The following is a 22,141-nucleotide window of genomic DNA, read 5'->3' on the forward strand; positions in this document are numbered from 1 at the left end:
GAATGAAAGTATTTGCTTTAGGAGTACACTTATCCCCTTCACCCTTTTGGGGCTTCACCTGTTGTCTACTCATTCAGAAGAAGAAATATAAAATAAAACATCTGTCATCTCTGGAATGCAGCATAAGTTTACAATAAAAATAGCGATCATATTATAGCCAGTCCATTCACATAAAAGAGCATCCTATAACCTTTGATTGCATTTTTTAATATGTCAGACCCTGCCCATTAAAAGCATCTGTCTTACACTTTCCTAAATGAGACTCATAAAAAGCCATTGCACAGAAAAATTATTGCTGAAACTTATGATTTATGACAGGCTATTACTTCAATATATTCCATTTAGCATTATGAATACCATGTACATCTCATGAGCTGATAATGTGGCACCAATTACCAATTTTATGAACTGCTATCGTACGGAGAAAAAACATTAGAAAACTCAGATTCCCGCATACAATAGCAGCTGTGGCATTGAACTTTGTGCCGTATGTAAACTAAGGCTGACATTTATTCTGGGATGAAGGAGGACCATTGGGGTGTAATAAAGAACAAACTAAATTCAACTGTGATTTACACCCTCACAGAAGTCCACTGGATTTCATGCATAATTCAGTACTAAATTTAGCCCAAAGTAGACATAAGTACCTACATTTTTGTCAGTATTTTGAGACACTCAAGAAGTTTCACTCTTTTACTCCCAGCAGATTTGGATTACAGTCATTCTATATTTATAAGTGCCTCTGTCTAGGATGAACAGTAGTTTTCTTTCACACTTCTGATGAGGCAAAAGCCCACAAATACTAGTTAATTTTTATTTACTTATATGCACCAGTTCTTATACTAATGGCTTTGAACGGAAGGCCACAGGATCAGTAAAATGTGCCAAACTCATCCAGGAGAGGCACCTCCATTCACTAAAAAAAATAACCAAATGAAAACAAAACCCCCCATAGTTAACACTTTCTGTTTTACGTATACAAATTACTTGTACACACAATCACATATAAATTAAGGACAAATACCTAAATCAGTTTAGATACCAAAACACTTATAATGAGAAAAATTTACATGAAAATACAGCATTTACAAAGATCTCTTACAGGCAAATTACATTAATATCCCTAAGCTACTTAAAAGAGAGACTGAATTATCAAGATGCAAACATATTTCAAGATGAACAGACTTCAATCTGCCCTACAGACTTTTCGCACTACATTTCAAAGTGAGCATGCTACCACACCTGACATTAAAGGAAAAATTAAGAGGACTCTTCAGAAATCATGACCCAATCCTGGATCACATACAAGAGCAAGCTCCTGATACTATGATAGATACATAAATGTTTTCACAAGCTTTGTCATAATAACAAATCAGCAAGAACATATGCAATTTGCTATTGTGGGAGAAGGAAAGAGATTCTTAAAAAACCTCAAACTATAAAAACTACTCCAACAGAGTATACTGCACTCGTTGATTAATGAACAGAAAACAGAATATGCTTTTGTACAGTTTGTTCAGTCATATAATATTTCTGCAACAGAGATTTTTCTCCATAACACATGTATAATTGGTAGTCTCACCAACTTGTACTTAAGTCAAGAGAAAGGCTATTTTACTTTGAACAGGTAGTAAGTTTTTTCGTATTAAAACATGCAACTTCAGCAGGTGCTGATATCAGCTTTAAACCAGAAATTACCTTTTTTGTTAATACTGGCCCATAAAGTTTATTTCCCTGTTACACAAGCTCATGGCTAACTGAGGAGAATAGATATTGTAACTCAGACTGCTAAAAGATTCCATTTATTTATGATTACTTGTGCAAGTACTTCCTGAAACAAGGTGAATTTGTTTAAACTTCACATTTTCTTCTATGTTTCATTGTTTCATTTTAATTGTCATTATTGGGATGAAAGATGAACAACTTGATTTCATTCAATTTGAGATTTAAGCCTATCATTTAAGCTTTCAACTAAAATGACTATCAGACAAATAAAAATAATTACAACTAAAATACAAACATAAACTATCTAGGTTAGAAAGTCTGGTTTGTGCTAAATCTCAGACAGTCAGAGAGGCAATGACTGTACCAGCTGTTTTTAAGGTCAGAGCACTCAGCACACCTTGTCAGTTGAAGTGGCTGTTTCATGCCCAAACCACGGCCCTCAAAAATAAACTTACACTAAGTACTTGCTCCAGATATGATATCTGTAGTACAAAATTCTCCTGCAAAATGAAGTATTGGTAATATTGAAAATGGGGGTCTGTGCTCTAAAGAGCATTGCTCTGATTTAGGACAAACCTGCTGTTCCCATAATACAGATTCTCTCAATACACATAAACATTCATGTCAGACATCCTATCTATGGGAAACATTTTTCTTTAAAGAATCAGGGTTAACTTAAAAAATAACTCATTTCCTTTCTCTCCTAGTGACTCACATTCCCTTTGCAATTCTTTTGTGAAAGCACAGGTAGCTATCCAGGCTCCAACAGCTTTTAAAAAAAAAAAAAAAAAAAAAAAAATCAAGAAAGCTTGATTTTAATGCTTTCTTCTTGCTTTCTCTACCAATGTCTGTCAACGATGAAATCACTTACTGAACACTTAGAAGGAAAGTTTTATTGCTTGAATCAGGTGATGGCACAAGAACAGATCTCTTCAGCAACTACAGCACAGTCCTAGTCACTCCAGTCACCAGCTTATCCAGTTCAAGAAGATAAGGAGCTATGGCACTAGCTACTATCCTCTATATGCATTGTATTAAAAGGCTAGTAGAGACTGATCGTGACAATGAGGATTAGGGGACACTTATTCTATAAATCTGCACAATTCAGACAATCTTTGGCTATTATGAAAGTACCACCTACATCTGTTTAAATTCCCCTCCCAATCCTATATTTTTGAGACCATTGTTTATGTAGTTCCAAGGTAACAGACTGATGCAAACTTGTGATTAGCACAAAGCCTACCAGCAGAGCCACCAGGAGACTAATCTGGATTTAGAGAGAACTGCTAGAGAAGTCACGGCACTCATGTAGTTAATTCTTCAAAATATCCACGCTCTTGTAAACACAAGAAACCCACAAACAACCCCACCAAACACAGGCATGGAAACTGTTTTATCTCTGAGGTCTCGGAGTAAAATCAGGAAATACTATAAAGGAAGTTCAGCAATTGAATGTGTTTGAACCTGTTCTTAAATGCAGTTATTACACATGAATGCTGATACAGCAAGCTTTTCTGAACTTCAGTTGGCATGAAAAATATATATTTTTTACTTATTCTTGATGATTGCTTAACTGAAATCTGCATTCTTCCTAGGATATGAGAATGGAAATGTCGTGTGCATTATTATGAGTAAAAAAAACAGATGACAGTATTTAATTCTTCTGGTTGCTCAAGTTCTAAATAATTTTTAAGAATCCACAATAATTGCATTTCATTGTGCCCGACAGCTTCTAGCCTCTTTTATGATACTTTTTTCTTGTTGAGATAAAGAGAACAACACACAAAATCAACTGAACAACAAAGCAAATGTCCTTGAATACACTGAAATTCCAAGAATTTAGGTGAGGTCAGTAAAAATTTTCTTATGAAGAAGTGAAGACAGAAAGGAATGAATCCAGACCCCTCAAATGATTCCAGATACCTGAGGATACAACTTCACAATTTGACCATAAAGGCAAGATGCAGACATTGGCAAGGGCAATGAGAGCATTTTAGTGCTCTGGGTGCAAGTCAAAACACCAAGGAAATATCCCATAAAGCACAACTGGTCTGTTTCTGAAACATGGCAGGCCAAGTTTCAAACATCATCAGAAGTCATTAGAAAAAAAGGAAAAAAATTATATGGTCACCTAGACAAAACAAAATCTACAAACCCCAAGCTTCTTTCCCAGTTGTGATAAATCAATCTACAATTAAACAATATTGAAATGGTCTCTCAAATTATTTGCAAGAAGCTAGGCAACACCGTTAAGCTGGTAGATACAGATCTCTTAATAGAGGCGTTAGAAATATCTACACAAGAAAATACATCAGTGCTTTAGGAAGAGGACGGGCTATGGATTTTAGCTTATTTCCTCAGCATCCATCATGCTACTGGGGTTTTAAATGATCTTTCATCTGCTTTTGTAGCCTTCGTGAATAAGTGTCTTCCTTTTGCAGTCAAGCTACATGTGCTGATATTCTGGACTACTTATGTTATCTCGATTCATTTGGCTTTAACAAATAAATGTACTAGACATACAAGGATGCAGTGATGCTATCATTTCGTGTTGGTATAAGGTATGGCAGATTCCTTTTATTTCCAGCTTTGATACTGATACCAAAAGCAGGAATTCTTGTTACATAAACAAGACACACTTACTCCAATTGAATTTACACCTATTTATTAAAGCAGGAGCTCTAGCTCAGTGTGTATCACACTTCGGGATTGTTAGAAGAAAACATGAAAAATAAAGAAATTGGACATACTGAATATTTTTCTACATTACAAACAAATGGGGAAAAAAGCAACAAAGCTATCAGTAAAAAAAGCTGCATCTCTAATGCTCCATCTAAAAACTTATTTTTAATCATAAACAGACCATGAACAGTGAATAACCTAGCCATGCCAGAAGAGCCTGAATCACTCTGAATATTTAGCGGTTTGATATTCTTTTGGAAAAAATACCATTTCAGATTGCTAAAAATTCAGAATAGCATCTTAAAGGTAAGAGATATTCTGTTGCATGAGATATTTCAAGTATATTAAACATGGTTTTCTAAAACAGCTTCTCGAAAAATAAGAACCCAATGAAAATATATAATAAATACAGAAGTCACTAACTCTTTAGAATTTCTAAAACCCTCCAGCACATCCTTTGAGGTGTGAAGGGGGGGGGGGGGGTGTGAAGTATGTGTATATATATTTTTTATATATATACACACACTCTCTCTCTCTCCAAGTAAAGAAAATATTATGAAATTCAACATGAGTCTTACAATCCAGAAAGCTCTATAACTATCAGACAACAATGTTTTGCTCTGTACATCTTATAGAAGGCTGCCCATTTCTACCTAGTTAATTAGATGTGATTATTTGTAAGTACTTCCTTGTATAATTCTTGATATTCTAAAGAAATTATACAGGATATTTATGTCTGCCATGGAACATAAGCTAAATTACTTACCTTTCTTCCTGCTAAAAGCGCGATTCATGTTGAAAAATCTATTCAGGCAACAAAGTTTCGGGGTCTGGTTTTTTTCCCCCCACTTCAACCTGCAGAACAATACACATAAGAAAACAGAAGAGTTATTATATTTGAAGTTAGCTCATTATCTTCATATTAAAGGCAATGTAAATGATTTTAAGAATTGTGAAATAATTCAGAGAAATGAAAGGGAGATGTGCTTTGCTGAGGAAGAAATTGTAGAATTGCGATTCATGTCCAAATGTCCAGTGGTGCTTAAAACAGAAAGACATTTTGAAGTTTTCTATGAAGCTCTTCTCACTGAGATTTCATAGACACAGAGCAGATGGTATATGTACACATGAAGACAAATACTACACACAGATACGTTGGAAAGAAAGCTCTAAAATGAATGCTGACTACAAGACTCCATAAAAACATTCAGTTCACATTTACACTGCCCTGTTTTGTGTCATTTAGGCTGTCAGATTTTTTCAGGCTATGCTTTCACCTTCACCTGAGCTTGACATTGAAAACAAACAAACAAATGAACAAAAATCACAATATAAAGACTCTTCTTCACCCAAGGATTTAATACTGAAAAAATTGCCTTCTATCAGTGCAACTATCTCAGATTACACCTGACTGTACAGTAATTTCTGTATTTTCTTCACTTAAACACACTGATATGCTCTTAAATTCTTATATTTTTATTCACAATATTATATTAGAATTTTATTCTTTACCAACATTTTGCAGCCAAAAAAATTAACATCCCACACATCCAACATTGTTCAAAACCATCCCATTTCGTAGTATAAAGATTTCCCTTTTTCAACTATATGTAAAGATATTCCCACCACTCCTTTCCATTTCGTTCAGATCTCCCAGCCAAGAGCTGCACCAGTGCCCATTCTCTTTCACTGCTCTCAAAGAAGTCCAGTCAAAGAAAAAAAAAGGGGGGGGGGAAATTTAAAGAAAAGAAGAAATTTTAAAAAAAGAAAATCAAAACACTTGGTATCACATTATCTTTGAAATCAGTTAGAACATTACCTTTGCTTTTGTTAAAAAACAAAAGTTAAGCCAGTATTTCAAATATCAGTATCAAGATGACTGACAAATTCATTTAAAATACTTTATGCAGCTCATGAACGCTTTTTGTGGTGCTTGCCCCTGTTTTTCAAATAATCAAGTTCAAAACAAATTAAAGCAATTATATCCTAGTTTCAATGTAAATAGATGATATTTTTCAGATTAGAACATGTGGGCAATTACAGCCAAAACCCACCTCCATTTTCTTTTCAAATAATCACTGATGTGCTAGGACTTCTCTTCCATACAATACTGTGACAATGAAGGAATAATCTCTGTTTACCTAAACTACAGTGTACTACCCTAGATGTGCAACCAACCAACACTTGCTCTTCCAAGTACATGTAGCAGATCATTTTTGTTTTACAGATTTTACTGAGTATTTAAGAACGGAGGATGCAATGAAATAAACAAAGGTAGCAGGATATACTTTCCATCTAGTTATTTTGATACGAAGTCAAGAAACAACGCATTTGGTACACTAACACAGTGGCTCTTAACAGCAAAACTGCAGAAGCCTTACACACACCCATGGCCATTGCCACTGGCCGTCTTCACTATCGGCAGTGCTACACAGAAAGCCGTGGATACACAGAGGTCAGTGAAGACAGCCAACACCCATAAGGGCTCTGAAGTCCTAGAAATGATTTCAGCACTACCAGTGGAATGGGCGATGGCATTACTTGGGGAATTCCAGTAAGTAATAGCTCAGTCATGAGGAGTTTCACCAAAAGCTGCCAATGTGCAAGTAGCTCTCTTCACAGGGAAGGCACAGAGTAGGACTTTCAACAGTGTAAATGACAACAATCAATTCAGTTTAAATGAAGAAACAAGCAGTGAAGAACATTAGAATTTCAGCTGTTCAAGCAACTGACAAATTGTTTAGCTTAAAGGTTTACTTTCACAGGGAACGCAGGCAGCCTATTTTATTCACTTAAGATATATAAACAACGGCAGAACTTTGTTCAGAATGTTCACCCTGTCAGTGAAGAAAATAGTTTTGAGTAAAAAGACAGTTATGATTTCCCTCTCACATACCTCTGGCAGTTGTCTTGCACAGCACTAGACCAATCACTTCAGTTCTCCTCCATGATAGGATCATAACATATCCTTTTTTGGAACCCTTTTTTTTTTTTTAAATGGTGTATTCTTGTCCTCATCCAAGTGACTACTAAGTAACATATTTGAGATGGCTTACTGAGTAGAGGATCTCCTAAATAAAGACTATGCACACATATCATGAGGCTGTTGGCTGGCCACATTCCTAGACATCACTGTTCAAGTATTTTGTTTAAAACACAGCATAACTCAGTATGTGTTTTTTCCTCATGTACAAGGACATACTACCATTAATCTACACTAATAAAAGCCAAAACTTGTTGACTACTTAACTAAAAATGGTCAGTATTTTGCCAAAAGTGCGTTCATAATTTCAGTTCCAGCAAAACCTCAATAGAACAAAATATGGAAATGGCTCAGGCAACAACTAGTATTAAAACACTTAATCAGTGTGTGTCCGTTTAGCACAGAAAATGTTATTAAACAGGGAAAGAAACACACTTAGCTATATGTAACTGCTTTTAAAATTCCTTCAAACTCTAATATGAACAACTTCTTCAACCTCTCAGATGCAGAAAAAGCAGATGGTTAAATGCCCCATAAAATTTTGCTATTTAAAAAAACCAACCCAAACACCACAAGGCTAATTTCAAATTCCTCGGTTGGGTTTGGGGCAAGAGGGTATTATCAGACTGTTGTAAGCAGCAAAGTTACGGTTAGATCTGTGATATCTTTGCTCACAATATTCCAACAGAGAAAACTATTAGGAGCAAGTGAGATGTTCTGTGATCACAGATGCTAGACAGGTTTTCTGGTAGAATATGATTTTGTTTCTGACAATGCTTGACACACAAAGCCGCTGGAAGAAACTGAATTGCAAAACAGTCTGTTAAAAGCTTGTAATGAAGTCAAAAGAAATGTACATCAGAAAATCCCATTATGGTACAGGGGACCCTGTGCAGAAGGGGGCAGTCCTTCCTATGAAACCACTTGTTTAGAAAGGGTAAAGCAGTTGTAACAATCAGAGCCATTCAGGTATAGGAATGTGAACCAAACCGTTTTGTTACTTATCACTTAGGAAGACACACCTATATAAAGAATGTTGCTCCACCTTACTCCTGGGAGTTTTCTCCAGCTTTGTCCAGAAACCAGACCCTACTAGGAAGTAACAAACCTGCATGTGATTTCACAAAATGGTTAACTGACAAAATATGAAGAGATTTGACAGGTATAAACTAGGGAAATTTTGGGTTATAGCAGGTTATTTCCTCTGGGGCAGAGAGAAAAGAGAGACAGAAAGAAAAGAGAGAGAAAAGCCTTAGAAAACCATTGTATTAAACTAACAGTAATAAAAATATAAACAACAACCAAACATCCTGGGCACACAACATTGTCAGTCTGAACAGCAACATGGGCATGTGGCATGCAGAGTTGAGTATTTAAGCTGCTGTATCAAACTTTAAAGAGTAACAGGGGAAAGCAAACACCTTCATCTCCTTTTCCCTTTGTCTTCACTGTCATTAACCCCTTACTTTTCATGGCGAGGTGCTTCTTGCTGTGAGGAGGAAACTGCAAAATGGCAGGGGTTGCAAGGAAACAGCCGATTTGGTGACTGAAGCATTTGCAGGTATTTGGACTGGGGGGTGCAAGGGTGCTAAGATTTGAAGCTGAAATCATCATCTCCATAATTACTTTTTAACACTAACGATAATGTTGGTTGCTGTCTTCTATGCTTTATGCAGCAAAGGAAGCCAAACAAAGGAAGTAGAGTGGCAGGCTTCCAGCACAAGCAACCGCAGTCCTCCCTTGGCTGCTGAAACAACACCGAAGCTTCCACACAGACATCTTTAAATGCCTGTGGGCTCCTTCAGAAATGTTGTGTTTTGGTATGTTTTCTAAATTTAGAGCTGTCTCAGACAAGCCAAGAGAGGGAGTACTTAGGAAGGGGATGAAACAAACCACCAGTGTAACTGGTCACATTTGTCTCTTCTTTGCTCTTAAAATTTGGGTATTCCTCAGGATTTATTTGGGGTTCCCCCCCACAGCCAGTCCCTTTGAATGGCATGAGCTATAACAATTACCTGGGCTGAACCTTTTTTCATGTACCTCTTTTGCATTCCACAATTAATTCTTCCAACAAAACCTCCCTAAAAGCCCCAACTTGCACCCATCCACTCTCTTTAATGAATAAATAAAAAAATCTAACAAAAAAAAAAAAGTCCAATCTGTCCCTTCCCTCTCAAAACACAGTTTCCACAAAGAGCCAAATTTAGCTTCAGAGGATCTGAAGATTCAGACTCTTTCCCCTCTCAGACCCCAGCCTTTCAAGCATACTGTATTAACGTTTCTTAAAGAATGAAGCACAACATGTCTTAAACTCTGTTTTCAAAAGGGCCGCAGCACACAGGAATGTGTGATTCATTGACTTGCAATGAAACTTTGTCTTATAAAGTTACTTTTGAAGGTAAGATGAGAAACTTCAGAATATGGTTAACAGCTTTAAAATTCTTTTTCTGAGTTAGACCAAAACACGATGAAAATATTGTCCTGATATGACTTGTTACATAATGAAGGAAAAAATTATGATAAAAGTGATATCACATTAAGTGATATACAAAACCTAATAAACTTCATCATATCATGATGTACTTCCCTTCCTTTTGTATGACAAATAACTGAAACAGTAACTTGCCACAACGTTTTCTCCTCTGAAACAGTAACATCGTAAGAAAAAGATGTTGACACCTCAATGGACTGAAATCAGTGCAGACCCAAACCTGCACTCACATGCAGCCTTTCTTAATGTTCAGGAAGCAAGCAGTTCCATTCATGGTTATGAAAATATGTATGTCCTTTAAGATTGTAAGCAATAATAGTCTATAGGAATATAAACCACAACCGCATTTAAATAGAATTTAGTGCTAGAAAAAACTGCAGGAAAAATATCTCTTCAAGATCTTCAAAAACAGCACAGCTCTATGGGCTTCACCAAAATTGAACAACTTTGTCGGCTGAGTTCTTAGCCTGTGCTTGGGCTTTTTAATTGCACAAATGGAGCATAAAGGAGAATGTTCAGTCACTGAAAAGTGTTACTTTTAAAGTTTAATTAATCTCTGTATTATCAAAAACATTCATTAGCCAGAATCAAGTGGCAGGCATACTTTCTGGCTGGAGGCAAATCTGCAGAAGTCCAAGTTAATTTTTGTATTTTTTAACACGTGCAGAGGAGGGTGGAAAACTGGTCAAGAACTGCTCTTCTATCTAACGCTCTCATCTCCCCACTACCAAAGGATACCTTGCTGTTGAGATGATGATATTCTCACTAGGGCAGAGCTCAAACAAGAGCTGTCAGCCTGCAGAGCTGGGCCCTAGAGCCTGCAGCGAGGCAGACACAAGAGTGAAGTGACCAGAGCCATCACCGGGGCTCACTGAGTGCGACTGAAGAGATGACAGAAGCGATCTGGCAAATACCAAAGCAGCTGGAAACCACATCCCTAAAACATAGCTCACCTTCCAATATGCTCAACCTCCTACTGTGAATGGGATGGGCTGGAACACCCTAATCTGAAGGCTAAAAACGTTCCTCCAGTCTGACAGAGATCACAGCCCCTGTTCTCCGCAAGCTCCTGAAACCAGCTGGAAGGGTACAGAAGAATGACACATGCACTTTTTTTTTTCCCCTCTCTCAACCAGTATAAGCCTAATACCACTGTGACAAGTGTTTTTCCCCCTACAGCAAGAAGTCCTTCAAAGCACAGGTAAAGCATTTCTCAAACAGTAGATCAGCCAAAGCTAGAGGATTATTCACAGAAACTCTGAGGACAAGCAGACAGTAGTGTTTTGCTATAAATAGCAACATCAAAGAGAGGCCAGGAACCAGAAAAATCTATATGAAACTCATGCAGTTCATACCAGTTTCCAAAAAATTTCGGGTAAGTGGCTTTTTACTCTCCCATTTCCTAAAAATAACTTGCTCCTTTCAATAGGAAAAAAGAAAATACAGATGAGTAACAGGTGACAAGGGGATATCACAGAGACATCTAACAGCAAAAATAACTCCTTAGGCAAGGTTACTACTAACTTTTGTTTTACAGCAAGAAGAAATATCAAAATCAAGGAACATAACAAGAATAAATTTCACTGTTAAAGTAGAAATCTGAAGAAAATATGTTTAAAACTGCTGCAAGCACCAACAAATCCTCAGACAAGTTGCTAATGACACAATCTTAGGAAAAAAAGAGAAATACAAAATTCACTTGTTTCACAAAAATATTTCTCTAGATATGGCTTTGAAAGCATCAGAAAAGATATTAAATTTTAAAAATATTTCATTTTTTCAGCATATTTATTTGTAAACAATTATTTTGTATTATGCTTATCAATGATTATGCTGATATGTATTAGTGGATTACATTACTCACGGAACAAACTGAAGTTTGTACTGTCCAAACAAAAGGAGTAATTTTAAACACAGCAATATTCCCTTCTTCCCCAACTTGTTATATTTTGCAAGAAAAATCAATACTCGTCTCTTGTTCACTGTGATAAAATAATCGTAACATGATATAACAGGAGCTTCCTTTTTCCTCAAATCCACAAGCACCAGTGTCCAGTGAAACATGGTGAAGGATTTCAGTCATGTCAGTCTAATTTTTACTCTGCTGTACAAGAACTTACAGACATCAGACTCTTAGAGCCAGCAGAAAGGCTTTATATATGTTCCCTCTCAAACAATTCAGGCACTTTCATCTGCTTCCAAAAGACAGACAGATGGCAAACATCTTGCTCACTTGCAGATAAAAGAGTCTGTCTTTGACATCCCATTAGCCATTTGATCATCTATATGGAATCTGAACAAGATTTTTGCCTGTCCCACTACTTTCAGATGGATGATGGAGAGCCTGGGGAGCGTTGTTAGTGTTTTGGTTTCAACCACAACAGAGTGAGATTCAGCCACGGGGTCCAGCATGAAAAGGTAAACATAGAACAGCTCTTAAAAACAAAACAGTTCTGGTAGAAGGGATACTTGATTCTAGAGCTTTTTGACTCGCAGCATGAATAATTCTCCAAAATTTTACAAACAGTTGTTACTTGGATGGATATATACAGTTACAAGGAAAGATATGTCCCGACACTGAATATGGTTACTTCTGTGTTGGCATCATTGTTTCTGCTCCAATTGCTCCATACACAATCTAGAGAAGCTATTTATTTAATTACTGGCAGATTATTTTCAAACCTATCATTTCATTTTCTTGGGGGGCTGGGGGTGTGTGTTGATAAAAAAAAGTATTTGAAATCTTCAAGTTTCCAAACAATAGCAATTTCTTGTTAACCTTCTGAAATTTTTAAGGTTATGCTTATTGTATTCATTGCATTTTCACAATCACATTGTAAAAAGTGTCACTGACAGAAAAGGTAGAGATGGAAAGACTCACTAGGTATTCTAAAGGTGATCTCCAAAATAAAGCACAACAATTTTAGAAATAACTTAGTTCAGGTCTGCTTACAATGAAAAGCTCATCACATTTAGCAGATCCATTGCAGAGGTACAACAGTTTAACAAAAGGTATTTTACTACTCTACCAAAGTATATTTGGCCAAACTTGAAAAGTGCATTAGACATACCATTGTGCACACATGCTGAAGAGGTCCCATAAGACCACTGTACGTGCTTCCCTCAATGTGCATTAAACTTAATTGAAGTTCAAAATCTGATTACTGATGTTCAAAAGATGATTAAGAGGAAGTGAAAAACCCAGATGTCTGTTTAGACAGAAGCAACCAGGGAACAACCAGTAAGAGAAGAACGAGGAGAAATGTGCCTGTGTCCCCTCCACCCCCGTATTATCTTTGCTCCTGTACAGACTTCACAGTACACACTAGATGTTTTCTCTGCTGCAGTCCTCTCTCCAGGAGGTCAACAGGCTCGCTCCTGTTTATTATAAATGCAAAATGAAAGAAAGAATCACCGTTTCCCCATGAGCTCTGAACTACGACACTACAAATGGTTTCGTAACTATTTGAAGTCATAGCTGGGGGGGGTGTGTGTGTTAATTCTTAAAGCTTTTATGGTTTGGGGTTTGGTTTTGGGGGTTTTTTTTGTGTACAAGATCAACACAAAATTAACAGAGATCATCCTCTTATGGAAATGAGGAGTACCTGATAAAAAGTTATAATCATGTCAAAAGTGGGGGGGAAAAAAAAGATGATATCATTATTTAAACCTATTTATCTTGATATAGAGAACGAACTGCTAATTGCTTAATGATTGTCTCTCTGTAACTTTACATACCAAAGACTGGTGCTCCTCAAGGATTCAGCCTGTCAGAGACTGGTACTTGGGAGTGATGAGCAAGAAGGAACCATGAACAATCACAAAACTTAATTAAATGTTTGATAAATTTACGATCTTGTCGAGAAGGCTCAAGTAGAGGCCTTGCTTGAATAGATAGGGCCAGAAAAGATAAGAACTCCTGCCTTTGTTCTCGTCCTTGTAGATAATTTAGCTTAAACTAACCCTATGGTTTTTACACCACTAATGAGAACTTAGATAATAAGAGCACTAACAAGCACTGATGTATTAAAACATGTAAAAGACCATACTGCGCCGAATCACCTGAGAAGGGTCAAATAGCGGACAAGTGAGGAAGACTATGGAAGACCACCAGAGACCTTCAATGTGCCTGCGTAAAGGACATCTGCATATGCTAATAGTTTCCCGGAAAACTAATGAATATGTATAACATTTCTCAGAAATCTAGTGAATATGTATGTAGAACATGTACTTAACCTGCACAATTAGACCCGACGGTGTGCACAATAGGTGGAGCGATCCCCCGTGCATCCAGCACTGCCAATAAAGAATACCTACTTAATAGTTAATCAAACTATTGAGTCCATTTCTCTGAATCAATCTGCAGGACTTCAAGTCCGTACTTTTATACCTTAATTAATTTGAGGACACTTGTTCCGCAACTCGCCCTCAAAGGAGAACCAGAACCCTGTATAAATTCTAGGCATACAGACTGCTATGCAGAGTGTATATATACTTCCTTTCTTATCTTTCACAGTGCAATTCCTATGATCACTTCCCTCACAGTGCTGAAGGTCACGTGTTGAAAAAAATCACTTCCACACAAGTTTCTAGCAACTCATTTTCTCCTAACCAATTTGTTCATATATCACGTACTTCTGAAGCAATGACATACAAAAGTGTCATTCATTTAACAAAAGTTTAAAAAGTGTCATTCACTTCACAAAGACTTATAAAATTCATGATACTGAACACAACCCCTTACTATTAAAGTCAATAGATTTCTCATTACTGTTAATTCATTAAGAATCTTTGCTTTAATTGATTAGCCTCAAGTTGTATGTATACAGATGAGATGGGCTTTATTAAGTGATTTCAACAGTTTTTAAAATTGAGAAAAGTTGGCAATATGCATTTTGTCACTTCTACTAAATAAATCTCAGAGTGAGTATCTTGAAAACTAGATTATACTGGTTTTTAGGCTTTATCGTGTTACATTCCTTTAGCTTGTCTTCTTTAGCCCTTCTGAATACATTCTGAAGAATCTGAACATTTTGATGAGGATGTGATATGAAGTTAAAAGCACAGATGTTAAACTGACACAAAAGCATGGGAAACTATCATATTTATGACTAATTAATCTCCTCATCTCTGTCTTGTAGATCAGGTATGTGTTCAAGTAAGTCGCTATAATGTGTATTAAGGAGAAACATTCAGATTTTGCACACTATTACGGTTATTATGAATCTTATTTTGAGACTTTGTCAACTGATCCATCCTAGAGTTAGTAGAAATTACCGAGATACAGACTACTACATAATAGAATTTCCAAGCTAGAAAGACTTGAATTTCTTCAATTTTCCTGGATAGGAGTGCTCTGTATCTTTTAACACAGCTGGGACCAAGGAGAACAACTAAATTTTTAAAAGAGTGACAGATCAGCGACTTTAGACTCAAACATTCATCGCAGCACACACAGAATGAGACTGGCTACTTGGGACTGGGAAGACACGATTCCAGTCCCTGCTCCAATTAACTTCCATGTAGTGCAAACATGCTGCAAGTCTAACATCATGTTCACAGTTTGTTCAGCTTTCCACAGAAAAACCCTCAGTGAGGCATCTCCAATATCTGGGGATGAAAGAATGTCTTCTCCTGTCCTTTACAAGCATACAATACTTTGACAATGATCCTTAAACCACTACACATAGCAACTTACTCCCCAGGTTGGCATCAACCTGTGCTGAACCTCCAGAACCAAAAGAGAGAAATAAACACAGGTCATCCTCCTAAGTATATGGAGAAAATTCAAACAACTGCTAAGAGCAGATTCGGTGACTGATCCCACAACTCAACTACTGGATATAAAAGAAGAGGGATGCAAAAAGTAGGTACCAACACCTGCAATGTTTTCAAAGAAAGTAATTTTTAGGTTTTTCTCTTGAAAATTGGAAAAAAAAAAAGAAGAAAAAAGAAAAAGAAAAAAAAAAAGAAAAAAAACAATCCCCAAACTTCAGAAGAACAGTGTTTAAAAAACAGAAATAGACCCTTGCCAGAAAGTTTCCTATTGAATGACTTAAATGTGTATGCCAGGCATTTATTTTCCCTTTCTTTCTATACAGATCTGAGCTACCAACTCTGATCTATGGCTTTGGGTACAGCGACTAGATTTGTAAACACTGAAGCAAAACCGCGACAGTTTCACAGCATCTCAGTCCTTTCAGAAATATAAGCTTCACTACCAAGTTTTCAAGAACCCAGTGTATGGATTCACAGTGTATCAAATATGACCTCATTTAAACCAGATTTTCAAATGTATTTGTGCAAGTGAACACAAGTTAATTGCACTTGAACTGTATTCATACATCTTTAACATCTGTCCCTGCCAGTAAGCACCAAGCACCTGAATACCCAGTGCTAACTTCCTTGGAAAGCACAGCTCACAGGGGCTAACTGTTGTCATCCCGTATGAAGAGCAAAACTCCACCAGCGTGCATATATTTTTTCATGAGATCCTTGTAGCACGCAGCCATAGAGAATCTTCTCCTAGATAGCTATCAACAGACACCATTTTGAGAGAAGAAACGATAGCAAAACCACAGAACTTAAAGTGACTCTCTACTGCATTCATGCACTTGAGAAAATGCTGCTTTCAAAAACCAAACCTAGGAGTCAGCTGGTGAGACAAAATCAGAACTATCAACATAAAACTGCACCTTATATCCAACTGTTACACCAAACTACATGCTACTCTCTCCTCCTCCCTCCTCAAACAACATACATTGACATTGCCAATTTTATGAATCATGCATAACTACTCAGATTACTTAAGTTACTTCCAGGACAATCACATACAAGTAATACTGGTAGTTGCTAATGAAAATTAAATTACTCAATGGTTTGGATTCACATACAAACACAACTTCATGAACACTTCTTGAATACTGCTTTTCGGAAACACTTTAATGTTGTTATACAAAGAATCAACTATACAAGAGAGCGAGCTGAGCAACATACGAGAATTTCTGTAATAGGGAATAGTCATTATGGCCCAGTGCTATAAAAATCCTACTCAAACACACCACATCTTTAGCTACAGTTTTCTGCACTTTTCCAAATCCCATTCTGTTTTAATGGAAAACTTATGCAAGAAGACTCAAGCAAAGCTCATTCTTTGGAAATTGCTTGAATATATATGCACATGCATAGATGTGCACTCTCAACTGGCTCACTGATGGCTTGCGGACAAAACAGACTGTTACTGAATTCTTACGAACCAATTTGATTCTGCCTTTAAAACCAAGAACATTTAAGTAGCTGTTGCAGAACAGCAGCATCTAGGTCACTTGAGAAAAACTGTACTTCCCAAAGAAAGAAATCAGTATCTCAACAATACTGATGTAAACCACAACACAAATTTCTATATAAAGAAAAAAAAAAAATTAAAAAAAATAGTTCTGTTACGGTTGAGGGGGACAGAGATGAAAATCAAAATGACTAATTAGCAGTTACCTTGAAACTGAAAGCATAAAGCATTACTTTAGCTAGGAGAGAAAGTTACATGTAAAATTACTTACATGCCTCGATAAACTGGAAAGGAACTGAAGAGGAAGCATTGTTGTAAGCTGGGAGTAATGGAGACATTAAGTACTACAGTGTATTTGTGGACAGAAGTTCCTGATCGCTCTGCCAAACCTCTGTGCTCCTTTTTCTTCACTTTGTGAGCATGCAAGCTCTAATTTGTTTCTTGTACCTATATTTAAATCTTTTTGGAATTCCACTGCACAAGTGATTGCACAAAATTAATCTCACCTTTCTATTTCATCCAAGAATGTGTGTGTCTGCTAACCGGATTTTCAAAAGTGTACCTTGCTGGTCACAACTCAGTGATATTTTTCAAAAAAGGTTTAGCTTTGTGTGTTTAACCTTCCAGAAATTATCCTTTATTATAACTGGACACTGACTTGTTAAAAAAAGCACAGGAACTACTAATACCACCAAAGTTTTTAAACTCCATTAAAATCAGAAGCAACAAGATGAGAGCATATTTACTATAGCAGCCAAATTAAAATATTCTTTTCACTTTGTAGCTCCTTTAAAAGGAGAATATTGCTGAAACTGCCAGTGTAAGAGTTCTTTTCAAGCAATAAAACCTCAACATACTGCCACTGAAAACTGAATGGCTTTAACACCCAAATTAGAGTCTATACCGGTTAGCAGGTATTAACTTGTCAAATGTCATTAGAATCAAGCCAATGGGAAACAAAATGTATTTTGCAGTCTTTTAATTTACAATACATATACACAACCAAACAGCAGCACTTAAGAAGAAGCCAAAAGGAAAAATGTGATTTGAAGGCAACCTTAAACTAAAACAAATGAACCAACCCCTGAATTTCCTTCAAATTCTCTGTAGAGTTTCATAAGCCACCCCCATGCTCCCTCCCCCAGGGGAAAAAAATAAAGAAGTCAGAACTAATAAGCCAAAGCCAAAGTAAGGCTACAGCTAAAATTGGTGTAACAACAGAAGGTAGTTGCTTGTGAATGCTGGGAAAGCTGCTTCCTGTCCCATAATGCACTTAGCATTTATGAAATCTTTCAACAAAGGATGTAGAACCATCTACTGACAGTATGTAAAGTTTATAAGCACTCCTATGAGATTATTACCATTCCATCTTGTAGATGCATAAATTAAGATAGAGACACAATACATGGCTTGCCAATGTCACTGAAAGAATTGACAGCTGCAGTAAAACCCAGGACTTCTGAATTTCACATTCCTGTTTAAGGATGTCTCTAAACTTAAAATACTTTCTAGTAGTTATTCAGCACATTAAAATTGAGATATTTTCTTCATAAATTTTTTACAGCAATCTTAGACAGTTCCTCTTTAATTTACAGTTAGTGTAACATTACTACAGAACCAGAACGTAACTTTTCAAACAGAAGATCTCACTACTATTTCATTAACTGATCTCTAAGTGGAGGTTTCAAAGCAGAAAGTGAGAAGAAAAGTGGAACTACAAACAGGATAGTGTGCCAACTTCCACTAATTTTATGGCGCCATTCCTCATTTTATGACCAATAACATAGCTAGGATCAACAAAAGGGGATGGATGACACCCCTACCTATTCCCCCCCTGCCCCAGGTAAGGATTACGGTGCCCGTGGTACTACTGTGAATCACTGAATTTGTACATATTCAAGGCACTCACCATGGATTCCAGTGAAGCTCTACAGTAAGCTCACTCTCCTCACTATGCTTTTGGGATCCCCCACAGCAGGAGGTATTCTGTCTCTCAAATGGTCCTAGCTGGCCATACAAGCTTAATGAATCCTTTTGATATTGATGGCATCTCATATTCCTTGCTGTTGCTCTGTGAACACAGGATAGTTCACTTGAACAAGTTCTTTGCCAAATGATACTCTTACTTTTCATTTAAGAAATTTATATCCAAGGCGTTTCTCCTCCAACTGCCTGAAATAAAAGGACGAGTGATTCACCACCATACTTTGAACTCTGCTCAATTATCTGATTTAGGAAATAATCATACATTTACCATACAATTTTCTTCAGCTAGTTGTTGCTATTTGCATTCAATATTGTGAAACTTTGGGTTAATTGTAATTTTATTGCTATTTCATGACACTAAGGGGGTATCTTGTCTTCAAATACTTTGCCACCGTATTATTTAAAATGTTAGCACTCTTAAGATCTTGCAGGACTGGTCTAAATGTGTGGTACAAATACAGGTCTGCACCGTTATATAGCTTCCTGTCAAAAGGACGTTACTTACTTTTCAGGGTTTTCTTTTCCCTTTTTTTTGGTTAAAGCAAAAGGGAGCAAACGTACACACAAAAACCAGTAAAACTTTCCTGTGCAGCCTCCTTAGGTTGCTTTGCACGAGATACACATTTTTGCCCTGAATTCTCATCCATGTATCACCTTCAACTCTATCCCACAACTCACATTAAACAGAGTTCATTTTTTTTTTTTTTACACATCTGCATTCCGGCACTGTGTCCGTAGTCTCCAGCACTGAATAGATTCATTCACATGAAATCAAATCTTTGCTTTGCTCAGGGTGATGAACAACCTCACTTGTGACATTTACATCTATTGATTTGCCTGGTTTGTGAATACTCCATTACAATATGTTGATCAAAATTATATAAATTGATAGTTGACCGCATTAGATGATCTGCACTTTTCATCCCAAAGTCAAAATGATTTTTGTTTTTACCCTCTTGATACCTCTTTTTACTTATCTGTATTGTCCCAGTTTCAAATAGGTACTTTTTCAGACTCAGAGTCAATAACCAGATTGTATAGAACTTCATCGGTGATAAATTGGAAAGTTGCTAGCAGACATGGCTATTTCCCCCCCTTGAAAAAGTTAATTTTGAGAACTATCTTTATTCAATAGACTGCTAACCATTAGAGATCTGTGCATCTTCCTCTTCAGCAAGAGTTAATAAGCTGTATTTCTGCTATTGAAAAGGTACCTACCCAATAGCATCAAAATCTGAGCATAAGATGCCACTGTAAAGGCCAAGAACAGAGCTCAAATGCTCTGTGATACCTACCACTAAACTCTATGCTAGATTTTAGTATGGTCCAAGCTCTATAATAGTACAATCTTGTGGTATTTCCAAGTACAAAGTCAGTTTTATCATGTTTTCAATGGGCGGTATTTTTAGGAGCAAGGAGATCTACAACTCCTCAAACCAAAAAAATAAATATAAACTTACCTTTAAATTTGTAACAAATCATCACTTTCACTCAAGGTTAAAATACTGTGCTTTATCTTGTACTTGTCATGAAGCTGTATCTGTGCAATTAACACGGCTTATCTGATTAACAGAAATTCACTAAACTGCAGTAAATAATTTCTCTAAGCTCAATAGCAATTCAGTTACTAGAAAATCACCTGGCTTAGCTATCTGTTCTTCTTAAATATCCACATAGCTGCCATTATCAAGTACCTGACACCTTTAATGACACAATAAGGGCTTGCCAACCTCATAGGTCAGAGTTGCATTTTATAGATGGGAGAGCAGAGACACAGAGACTGATGTTCAAGAGAACACATTTCTCCCACTATTTAGCAGTAAAGCACAGAACACACTGGAGAAACCATATTTAAAAGCATATATAAAAAATGCACAGAATCAGGTGCTGGGAACCGAACACCTGGAAACATACTCTGTGTTTTGAGAGAATGCTCCCAGAGTAAAACAATCAGAGGTGTAGAAGAATATTCAGATGCAAGTTTTAATTTTGAACAATTCAGCAGAGAGAAGAAATAAACTAAGAGTCTTAAGACTGGCAGTTTTAGATGAACACTGTCATTCAGGAATCTGTTGAAACATTGTTTGAACGGCAATTCACAAAATATATGGCACCTTAGTAATGAAAAATTCCAAAGCACTGAGCCTTGTCATATATTCAAAGGTAAGATAGTACTCTTCATAGATCATGGTAACACAGCACCCACCCCTTGGGACTGTCACCTCAGCCCTGAGCTGCTGACATGACTATTACCAAAGGCAGAGGGGCAGTCAAGCGTATATGCTTTTTAAGAGTCTTATATATTAATGTCCCAGTACGACAGAGTGAACAGATGATAATGGACATGCCTGAGAGTTACTTTTGGGGCAATAAATCTGCAAAAAGGATTAAATTCATCCAGGAAAACAAAACATTCTTAAAGAGGAAGAGATGAAGGCAGCACGTAGAAGAGGACCTGTGAAAGAATCCCTACTTAACACACCACACAACCATGAACCCCAGAACAGCAGAAGTTAAAAAATGAATTTAAAATATGAGTTAAAATAAGAGTTAATCTTCATGTTTCTGATTTTTTGAGGTTTATTTAAAAATACTTTTATTTTAGGTGCTACAAGCTTCAGAGGACTTTAATAGTTTTTCAAAAAAGTGTGCTAGTGTTAAAAACAGTAATAGGACAGGCCTTTATTTTCTGTTATTCTGCATCATTGAAACATGACCTTTTTGGCTAGCCAGGTCTGATTTTCTTTGATTTGATTTTTTTTTTCCTAAATAGACCAAAATTTAAGTGTTCATGTCTGTTAAAGTAGATTTTGGTTCAAATCTAGCAAGATTCAATTACATTTATTCAGAAATCTCCTTTGTCTGGATTTTTCATCTCCATTTCTAATTCCAGTCACTTAAAAATGCAAAACAGAGGTGTTTTAAATAGTATACATGTCTAGTGGCCAATTAGTAAGTTTTTATTAATGGCTAAATAATGTATCAAGTT

At 36.5% G+C, this 22,141-nt stretch overlaps 1 protein-coding gene across 5 annotated transcripts in view; it reads right to left on the reverse strand.

Annotated features, from left to right (window-relative positions):
* The window catches only part of GULP1 (GULP PTB domain containing engulfment adaptor 1), a 165,246-nt gene that overhangs the window by 82,643 nt on the left and 60,462 nt on the right, over positions 1-22,141 (reverse strand). For 3 of the 5 annotated variants that reach the window (XM_069781924.1, XM_069781920.1, XM_069781921.1), the window contains exons 1-2: positions 19,076-19,236; positions 5,174-5,262 (exon numbers count right to left, since the gene is read on the reverse strand). In XM_069781924.1, coding sequence (XP_069638025.1) covers positions 5,174-5,262; positions 19,076-19,221 — 235 coding nt within the window. In that variant the 5' untranslated portion in view covers positions 19,222-19,236. Of the gene's footprint in view, positions 1-5,173; positions 5,263-19,075; positions 19,237-22,141 lie in introns of those variants that run through there. The other 2 variants (XM_069781922.1, XM_069781923.1) reach the window with 1 other exon arrangement.

Source organism: Haliaeetus albicilla, chromosome 4 (assembly GCF_947461875.1).
Source record: "Haliaeetus albicilla chromosome 4, bHalAlb1.1, whole genome shotgun sequence".
NCBI lineage: Eukaryota > Metazoa > Chordata > Aves > Accipitriformes > Accipitridae > Haliaeetus > Haliaeetus albicilla.